Source organism: Onychostoma macrolepis, chromosome 06 (assembly GCF_012432095.1).
Source record: "Onychostoma macrolepis isolate SWU-2019 chromosome 06, ASM1243209v1, whole genome shotgun sequence".
Lineage (NCBI taxonomy): Eukaryota > Metazoa > Chordata > Actinopteri > Cypriniformes > Cyprinidae > Onychostoma > Onychostoma macrolepis.
This window is the reverse complement of record NC_081160.1, coordinates 7,685,450-7,696,245: the sequence shown is the minus strand read 5'-3', so window position 1 is coordinate 7,696,245 and position 10,796 is coordinate 7,685,450. Positions and strand designations below refer to the sequence as shown.

Here is a 10,796-nt window from a genome sequence, read left to right as displayed (position 1 = left end):
AAGCCCACTGTTTAGCAAGTCCCTTGAGAGAGAAAGAGAGAGAGAGAGAGAGAGAGAAATACACGTGTGGCATGGTATTGCATTAAAAGAACCATGCATTTAACACACACATTGCCAGAAGTACAGGCTAAGTAGGTCAAGTGAGGAGAGAGAGAGAAACGAGAGAGAGAAACAGAGAAAGACAACCTAATTCCACAAACACTGCTCTTTACCAGTGAGGAGCAATCTCATCTCGGCTCTGGAAATGCCTAGACTGTGAAGAACTGAGATGACATAGATTCAACGCATTGTTGAATATGCAATATTTTACACTACTATATTAATAAATAGGAACAATTACAGAGTCAGTATATTGCATGACAATGTCTGACACCAGTATATATTTTCATGAAATTGGAAATGGTTCCAAACACAAGAGTACAGTACAATTGAGTATGATTTAAAGAGTCTAAAGAATGCGCATTACAAGAACCAAGAACATATAAATTCTTTTTTTTAGAGGGTTGAGTTTTCCCCCATCGTAAACAAAAACTTCACAGGGCCTTCCAGGCCATGAGAAGACTACTTTGAGAATTTTATGCACATTCAGTCTCTTGTTAGTTGTCACGTGTTGATGATAATTCATCAAATTCATTAAACTGAATCATAATTTGTAATGGTAATTCATGGTGTACCTCAAGGATATGTGTAAGGCCCTCTGTTGTTTCATTTTTATTAGCTGCTAATTAGCTAATAAAATTAATTAGATTGCTAATAGTCATGGGGGCAGTCATGGCCTAATGGTTAAAGAGTGTCAAATTTGAAACCCAAGGGTCGCGGGTTCAAGTCTAGGCACCGACGGATTGTTGATGGGGGGAGTGAATGTATTGCGCTGTCTTTCACCTTCAGTATCTTACAATCTTAAACAGTTGGAAAAAATGTTATTATTTTTTTATTTTAATTACAGGGACTGTTGAATAACTCTATCATAATTTATTCACCCTCATGTCATTCTAAACTTTATTTATTCTGTGGCACTAAAAAGAAGACATTTTGAAGACTGTAAGGAGGATGTAAGGAGAATGTAAGGAGGTAACCAAGCTGATTTTTGACTTTCATTATATGGAACAATTATATGGAACACAGACATTTCTCAAAATATCTTCTTTTACTGTAGGTTCCACAGAAGAAAGAAAGTCATACAGGTTTGGAATGACATTAAGGTGAGTGAATGATTTTGGGTGAACTATAACTTTAAGTTTATGCATGTAAATGACTGCTTCACTGAGTATTGTAGACTACTTTCAGAGACAAAACACATTATGTGAGGTTTTCTCAAAAAAAAAAAAGATGTGTAGAATTTTAATGTCATCAGTTTGTGTGCCATTAAAGCATGAATGGGTAACCTTTAGCTGGATGTTTCTGTCTCTGTATTTTGGTGTGTGTGTAGTATGTAAGATGAGTGGACAGGCCTGTAAGTGAGCTGTGTTTCTGTGGGTTGAATAATGCATTTCTGTGACTTCTCATCCTCTCTCTCCTTACAGCTGCGTCTTAATTCTCTTCACATTAGTTTGCATTAATTTGACCCCATCATTCCCCCTCTTCCATTATCTCTCCAGTGACCTTCTGTCTTTTTGCTTCACTAACCTTTCCTACAGTCTTCTCTGTGAACTACAAGCATCCACTGTAGCAGAATGTAAGAGCGTGTGAATCTAGGTCATATGTTTTCACCTGTCTCTGATCCATGACTCAACCGTCTGAATGTGTCCTGCCTGGAATTCATTTACTTAAGTAATGCTGGTCACAGAATCCTCCGCCCAGTTTATATATATAACGGTTTCCTCCATTCACCCGTCCGTCTACGGCCATTTCCTGTTAGATTATTCAGTCATGCACAAATACAAATGAGTTTACAGTGCAGCAGCAGGCTATTTTGCTGCTTACAAGTTAAACTCTATCAGCAGCATCTATGGTATGCTGTTGATTGCCACAGGAAATTATTTCAACTGCTTGTAAAAACAAACTGAAATATGCATGACAGTAACAGGCGCAACATGATATAATGTCAAGAGATAAAAGCTCTCTCTTCCATGTAAAAACTCAGCTTTTGTTATATCTAGCTGTGACCATGACAGGACACTTTGACCTTTATCCATTTGTCCATGTATGTTATGTAGTGCTGCCCACTGTGAAGTCTAATTAGTTTAAAATCCAGCTTATCATTAATATAATTACAATTTAACTGTTTTCTTTTTAAATATATTTTAAATGCAATTTATTCCTGTGTTGGCAAAGCTGAATTTTCAGCAGCCATTACTCTTGTCTTCAGCATCACATGATCCTTCAGAAATCATTCTAATATGCAGTTTCTTAATAATAATAAAAAACTGTACTGAAAACAGTTGTGCAGCTTAATAGTTTTGTGGAAACAGATTTGTTTTTTTTTCAGAATTCTTTGATTCTTTGATCTATTTCAGTTATTTGAAATAGAAATATTTTCTAACATTATAAATGTCACATTTGATAAATTAATGTCCTTGTTAAATAAAAACACTAATTTCTTAAAAAAACGGACCCAAAGCCTTTTAATTGAAGTAACCATAGTATAAAAATTATTGTAGCTGAAAATTACAGTTTTTCTTTTCAACTGCTTACACACATTTTCAAAACTTTCAAAACCTCTTTTTTCCAAACTTTAGACACAAATCCAAGAATTGCACACGCAAAATGCAAAATGCCTCACATCTCTGCATTCAAAATATCACAAACACATCTCAAAAGCAAACATTTGCAAACACCTTTGCTATAATATTAATTCCTGTTAGATTTTTGTGTGTTACATAGAGCATTGTGTGTTTATGAAATTGAAAACTGAGTCAAAGGCCAAGAAGTGTCAGGTTTCAGAAATTGTGTGACGAGTAAAGATTTTGTATGTAAGCAGTTGAAAAAACCCTGTAAATTACAATCATAATGATAACTAACAGTGTCTATTAACAGTGTCTGTCCACAAATTGTTACAAAAATAAAATTTTATAAAAATTAAAATAAATAAATAAAATAATTGATGTCTAGAGGCAACCATTGTAGTGTGTTATGATCAATTATGACACAAGTTTCTCATCATATGCAAACAGGATACTGCAGAACTACACCTCAATTTTCTAAGCTGCTAAATGAGTTGCATAATAGAAAGTTTGAAGTAAATGTGTAATTTGGAGATATAAAGTTGTAATTCTAAGATAAAATCTGTTAATTATGGCTTTGTAAGTTGCAATTGTGAAATGTAATGTGTCAGTCACGATATACAATACTATCTTATTTTTTGGCAAAAAACATGTTTCCCCTAGATTCCCCGTGGCCTCATAGGACCTTAATCTGTGCTTGTTTAAGTATATGGCTTTTTTTGGAGGTATTTGGAAATTTATGGATACAGGATACAGTCTCAGGGTGAGTTTTCTTTTTGGGAAATGTGTTTGTTGAAAGGAAAGGGTGTTGGTGTCAAAGCCGTGAGGAGGGCTGTGGTCAAGCTTCCATGATTTGTTCAGGAGTGATGTTCATTTCCTGTTGGCAGGAGTGTGTGTGATTAGGTTTTACTCAACTGCAGCGCTTTTGAAACCCTTAACTTTGGCATTCGGAGTGTGCATGTGACGATTGTGTTTACTGGAAGGAAATTCATAGCATGAGTTCACAGAGACCTTTTTTTCTTTTCTTTCTTTTTCTCCTCCTTCAAGGCCGTCCTCGGTTTGTCCGTCTGGTTCGGCCTCCTAGACACCACAACTGTGCCACGCACTTCTTCCTCCACATCCCTCTCTCGCTCTCTTTTCCTCTCTCTCACCGTGTCTCTCTTCCTCTGTCCGGTCTCTCAGTAGTGGTCCTCTCTGCTCTCGTGGGGGAGGCTGGAATATCTGGTTTCCCGAACAATGGAAATTCAATCAGGAAATGGACCCGAGGTGTCTAAAGAAGGAGAGTACGCTTGTTCGTCTCCTCTCGCCCTGCGGCCTGCAGACGCTAAAGAGGACCTAGAGGTGAACAGGCGCATTGAGAAGTTTGACATCCCACTCAGCAGCCTGAAGCAAATGTTTGAGAAACCGCCGGCGCAACATGTGGTGAGTCTTAGAGCGAAAGATAAAGAATGAGAGAATGAGAATGGAAAATACAAATTGAGCTCTTGAGTCTGTTTGTTGATGCAGAGAGATAATGTGTGCATTAAGATGTCATTTTTCTAATATTTTGTTGGTGGCTGCAAAATGACTAAAGAAAGAGAGCAGATGGAGAAAGAGGAGAGAAAAGAAGAGAAAAAAACTATAAAAACAGCTGTTGCTGCATGTTTAAAAAGAGTCAGTCATCTATTCCCAAGACATATACATCTGATTTTCCAAGCATTCCAAATATAATTTGAAGATTCATATCACTGATATTTGTTGAGGGTCTGTTTGTTTCCCATTATCATTCTTTGGAATTTTAAATTCTGTTTTTATTTGTTTTTGTTTTTTTTGTTTTAAGTGCCCACATGCAGTAACAGATAGGCAGATGACTTATGGATGTTATACAATAAACTCAAGACTGTGAGTTCTTTGAAGCATCAGGTTAGAGAGCTACATTACTGTTAAAATATTTGGGGCCAGCAAGATTTATTTACACTTTTGAGAAAAAGTCTCTCTTTTTTCACTAAGGCTGCATTTATTTGATCACAAATAAAGTGAAAACAGTAATATTGTGAAATGTTATGTTTTAATATATTTAAAAAGTTGAATTTTCAGCACATTATTGCAGCCTCCAGTGTCACATGATCCTTCAGAAATCATTCTAATATGCTGATTTGGTGTTGAAATCAGATTTCTTTCTTACTAGCAATGTTAAAAACAATTGCACTTCTTATTATCTTTGTGGAAACTGTGATAACCTTCTCAAACTTTTAAACGGTAGTGTAATTCCATGAATTTCCAACAATCTGGCATCCTGTCCAGTCTGACAAATGTCTGCAGAAGAAATCTGGAGATCATATCAATGACTTTTGTGAGCTTCAGTTTGTTTCCCTCATCAGTCTTTGGTATATACAGTAACTGTACTATGCATTAATTTAAAGCATTGCTGCTTTCTAGTTTTCAGATATACAGTATATGTGAGGTCCTTTTTGAAAGTGAAGTGCTAACGTGCTAATATAAGAGATTATGAATAAAAAGGAAAAGTAAAGTGGCCCCGGATCCTGTTCTTTCTCTAACTTGGGTAGCTGGACAGGGTTTGGTTCAACTTGCAATAAACTTGGGATTTTGTTTTTCGAAGCATACTTACACATTAGTCAGCTATGTTATCAGAGCAGCATATCCAATTTCTCAAACCTGATCAGTGGCAGGGTAGCTTGCTCAGAAGACCAGCTTAAGCTTCCATGCTGGAGAAGATCAGTTTAAGTGATGTGTTTCATAGTTTTCATAGTAAAACTGCTCTGTGCTGGAAAGCTTTTGTTTTGCTGGCCTTTTACATAGGAACATTTAATCCATTAAATTAAATTGTTGTGAGCTCACAGAGAGAAAGAGACAGCGAGAAAGGTCACAATCTGGAAATGCAGTGAACGTGCATCAGCGCGGACACACACACACACACACGCGCACACACACACACACACATACACACACAACAAAGCTACAGACACCCACAACAGAAGCAGCTACTGGCAATAAACTTGTGGGAAGCAGAGCAACTGTGTGCTGACATGCTCACACACACACACACACACACACACACGCGCGTTTCACTATGTTATTTAAAACTTATTTTTGGGGTTCTTTCCGCAACACTGGCTTTTGTATAAATAACCCTATAATTTGCATGTGGGTAATGTGTGTGTGGGGGCAGAGAAAAGCCAACAGAAGAAAGTGAGAGAGATATAGAGATAGACATATAAAGAAAGAAGAGTGAACTAATTAGTTCAGCATGGTTTGGTTTTACTCATACTTGCAAGAACACACAGACACACACACATAAACAAACAAAAGCTTTGACTAAAAAAAAAGAGGGTGAATGTCACATTAAGTTGTGGTGATGATCATCTTATTCTTTGGAAACTATGTTTTGTTGCATTGTTGTAAAGTCTCACTGTGTATTATCTGTAATGAGCAGAGTCACATGGAATATGCAGTGGTAGAACTGCAATGCCTATCATTCACAAAGTTCTACTCTTCCCCTTGCCATTGCTTGTTTATTTATTACATATTTTGCCTATTTAAACATGCTAGTTTGATATCAGCTACCACTAGAAGTGTACTCCAAGTTTAGAGTTTAAACACATCCCACCCTGTGTAGTTCCATCCTGTTAAACATAAAGGTCCAAAAGAGGTTTTCAAGGTGATGCCACAGAGAAACCATTGATGAAGAACCTTTCAGTGAACAGTTCTTAAAAGAAACTTCGTTGAGTGAAAAACACTAATAATCCAACTATAAAGAAACTTCTGTGCATTGGAAAGCTTCCATTAGTGTTAAAGGATCTTCATGGAGCCATGGATGCCGATGAAGAATCTTTATTAAGAGTGCATTCTGCGAAATTCCATGGATTAATGCGTGTAGTCATTTGTAAGAAATTGTAAGAAAATGAAATGTGTTGATTAATCATTTACAGTATCTGCAGTATCTGTTTCCATTGTAACATGCATTTAGAAAATAGATAGGTTAGTTTTTGGAACACAGTGGGCTAATGTACGGTGGCCGTGAGAGCTGCAAATGAAAAAAACACATGCAAATTAAGAAATCATGAAACAAAGATGAAATGTCATGTAAGCTGGCTAACTTACTTTTACAACTTCCCCTACAAAAATTAACCATAGCCTATGGTTTTACTATCAAAATTAATTCATTGATAAATACATTTATTATATATAAATGGTTAAACTGATGGTTATAGTTAAACCGTGCACAAATTAACCATGCATTTACCACACTAACCATAGTTTGGTATTTGTACAGCTGTGGTTGCAAATGGTTAATATTGTATTTATTACAAATCAACAAATTTTGTTGGGGTAATTTTGTTGTGGTCTGTGCTGCTGCACATTTGATTGTGTTGTAAGTATTTGCAGCGTGTTTCTTTATTTGTTTGTGTTGTGAGCATTTGCAGTGCATGTGCTGTCAAACTGATGATGTTTTCTTAATTTGCTGGTGCTTTTTCTATATGCATGTGTTTTCTGAAGTTGCAGCGTTTTGATCTCTCTCAGCCACCATACTAATGAGCTACTGAGCAGCAGATCATGTTCAAAGCTTAAGCTAAGGTATATTGTCCAGCAGGACTGAAATATAAATACAAATTTACATACTTACTCTGTGCACTAAAGTATGTATTGTAGATGATGGCTTTGGGTTTTTGTTACATATTGTTTGCATTTGCAAATTCATAAAACCTTAAAAAATTCATAAAACCTTACTTTTTTTCAAATCACTGCAGTGGTTTGGTCTGGCATTTCAACTTTCAACAAGTCAAAAAGCAGTAGTCACCAGGGTTATTATCATTAACTAATTATTTATGATTAAAACTTTTCGTCATTAAAAGCTGAAATACAACTAAATAAAAATGACAATATAAACGTTCAACTTACAAAAAACATACATATAGTATATATTATTTTATACTATGAACATATTGGATAGATAGATAGATAGATAGATAGATAGATAGATAGATAGATAGATAGATAGATAGATAGATAGATAGATAGATAGATAGATAGATAGATAGATAGATAGATAGACATTACAGAAGTCATTTCTGGGAACCAATAACTACGGTATTTTGACGTTGTACATTTTGTGATAGTCCCTGCATGAAGCTTGTGCTTGACAGAAAACAGAAGTAATTTAGAATACTTGGTATGTGAGAAAGTTGTAGATTTCTTCATCTTGGTTGTGAAACACAGGCCTGGCCATCTGATCAGATGCTTGAGTCTTGATTCGGAGGGGGTTTTTTTGGACAAGAGCGGAATGAGTGACTGGTGTTCCTGATTGAGTGGCTAATTGTCGGCTAGATAAACACAGGAAGAGGAGAGAGATTGCTAGAGATCCATATCGTTTCTATCTGAAACATGACCTCTCCACCCCACGGGGGTTATTAATATTTCATGATCCCTTTGCAAAGACACTCACACACACACACACATACACATACACACTCTTTCTCTCTGTCTCTCTCATTCATTATTACTCATACAGAGAGACTGCCATGATTAAAGGCTGTCAGAAAGAGACTGAGAAACTTTCATTTCAGACATGAAATCCTCCTGCTGTTATTCATCAGCCACTTTAGAACAGAAAGAAATACAAATCCTCACATCCTGTTTAAAGTCTAGTTGGATTTTAATTTAGGTTCATCCAAGGTTTACATAACAAGCACTTTTAAACTCTTCAGCAGGCCGAGAACTGTTGTTGCGCATTCTGTCCAAGAGATGTCACTATAAGCAAATGCAAAAGAATATGTCTCTCATAATGAACTGATACCTAATCAATATTTTCCCACAGTCTAATTATTCTCTTAGAATTCCATTAATCTACCTAAAACCTCAGCGAGGCAAAGAATGCTTCTTGCACAACAGAGCAAAGAAAATCATTGTTTGACTAAGTTTGGATATATGGTCTCTGTATAAACAATTTTTTTTTTTTTTAACAATGTTTGAGATCTTATTTCACTGTTTGTTTCTTTCAAACAAATATGTTCAGTATCCAAGAAATAGTATGAAGCACTTCATACACTGTAAGAAGTGTTCTTACAAGGGCAGTCTGTGGCCATTTCACCAGGATAATGTCACAAGAAAACCCTTAAAAAGTGCACTTAATTGTATTGAACATGCACATGTAGTGTTCTTCAAACCTTAAAAGTATGTTAATGAATAAATAAATAACAACAACAAAAAACTGCTTTATCACTTACGTGTACTTAAAGAGAGTATACTTTCATGACTTTATTAAACACAATTAAACTTTTACTTTTTAAAGTGCATTAAAAGTTTTACTTTGAAGTACATTTTAAAGAATTGTTTCAAGAATTTTTGTCATACTTTAAAAAAGTACACTTATTTTGATGCACAGTACTCTATTGACTAACATACAGTGCATGACAATAATTTTAAGTGTTATTCAGTATCACATTTAAAGTTATTATTAATTTATATGTAATTACAAATATATTTAAATACATGTCATGACAAGTTTCAACAGAAATTAAATTATATTTTAGTTTTCTATTAATGCCAGTCAATACATTATGCAGTACATTTTAAACATGTCAAAATAGCAGTCTAAAGTTCAGCTAATTCCATTTATTATGAATTCAAACTAAAATACATGTTCATTTAATTGCAATTTACATGCAGTAAGTATATTATGTATGTATATGCTAAAGTGTACTTCCTTTTCACAAGGATATAGCCATTTCAACATTATAGATGCTAACATGATATTAATGTGATAAAACTGCTTACTGACCTTGTCTATGCAAAGTTATATCCAATTTGTCCTGTCATGGCCATTTAAAGATGGTACATGCAACTATCGCATGATACGTACACCATGTAGTGACTAAATAACAATAAGAAAAATCCTTCCACGGGAATTGGTTGGTAAAACGCAATTACACGTTCATTGGCCTAAAATAGCAGTCCCACCACTAAAAGAATGATTCATTACTTACTACTTTCCAATGTAAATTACTGCAGTTTTGTTTGTTTTTATAAACCAAGCTCTGAGTCAGAATGATTTTCTGTAGAAATCAACTGCATTGACAAACCTCAAAACAGCTTAACTTGTTTTGAACCCACAGAATTCATTCATTTAGTTTTAAATAGCGATGAACTCATGCTAAAGGCTAAAGCTAGCTGACAGTTAATCACTGCCCTGCTACTGCTAAATATACCCTACAAACACAGTAACTATACTGCTAAAAGTGTAGAAAGTATTAGGTGCTGTCATCTCACTCTTTTATAGTCATCCCTGTGCTATGTGTAGCGCTCAGGCTAAAAGCAGCTCCTTGTGACTGTTTCTGGCTGCATTTAGTGTTAAAAAAAAATAAAACAGAACTGTCGGTCAAGGCCTGGGGACAATAACTCAGATATTTAGATGTTTGGATGTTCACGCACTGTCACGGGATGTTCAGTATGTGTTTTTGTGTCATCTCATGTGTGCATGGTAATCATACCATGTCTTCACGTTATGTAGATTAACCTGCGGCCTTGTTCAAACTACAAAACCCTCCATCATCCTTTCTTTCCTCCTGTTTGTGCATAAAATTGTTGGTGGAAATACTGTTTATGTTAGCAAGAAGATGGCTATATATCTGTTTATTTATGTGTGTAAGAGAGCAGCCCCACTGGCTTGTTTTTCTAACTCCAGGTCAGTGACTCATGTTTAAATATGTCCACTTATCACAGAGACAGGAGAGTAATGGGAGACTCTCTGTGGTGCTTACAAAAACAGGAAATCCCCTTACGCACACAAACACACGAGGGTGAACAGATTTCTGAAATGAAAACCATGGACATTTCAGGTTTAGCGGTTCAGCACATTGAATTTTTATGTCGTACCGTCATGTTGTATGATGAGCTACAGTAGCTTGTCATACTACTAAAAATTACATTTAGTCACACTTAAAGACTGTTATCTGTTCATAGTAACTTACAACCATTTTATTTTAGTGTTATTTATACTATTATAGATTTTTAAAACCAAATTTTTATGAATTTTGTTATGTGCTAACTATGGTTAGAGTAAAAAAACTAAGGTTCATTTGTAGTTACCATGGTTTAACTATAGTAAACATGTTTTTTGGTTTTAATTGTAGTAAA

At 35.3% G+C, this 10,796-nt stretch overlaps 1 protein-coding gene across 2 annotated transcripts in view; it reads left to right on the top strand.

Annotated features, from left to right (window-relative positions):
- The first annotated feature begins 3,682 nt into the window (after positions 1-3,682).
- Positions 3,683-10,796, top strand: part of xirp2a (xin actin binding repeat containing 2a) — a 29,516-nt gene continuing 22,402 nt past the window's right edge. Inside the window, exon 1 of one of the 2 annotated variants that reach the window (XM_058778858.1) lies at positions 3,683-4,085. In XM_058778858.1, the coding sequence (XP_058634841.1) occupies positions 3,900-4,085 (186 nt within the window). In that variant the 5' untranslated portion in view covers positions 3,683-3,899. The remainder of the gene's footprint in view (positions 4,086-10,796) is intronic. The other variant, XM_058778857.1, reaches the window with a different exon arrangement.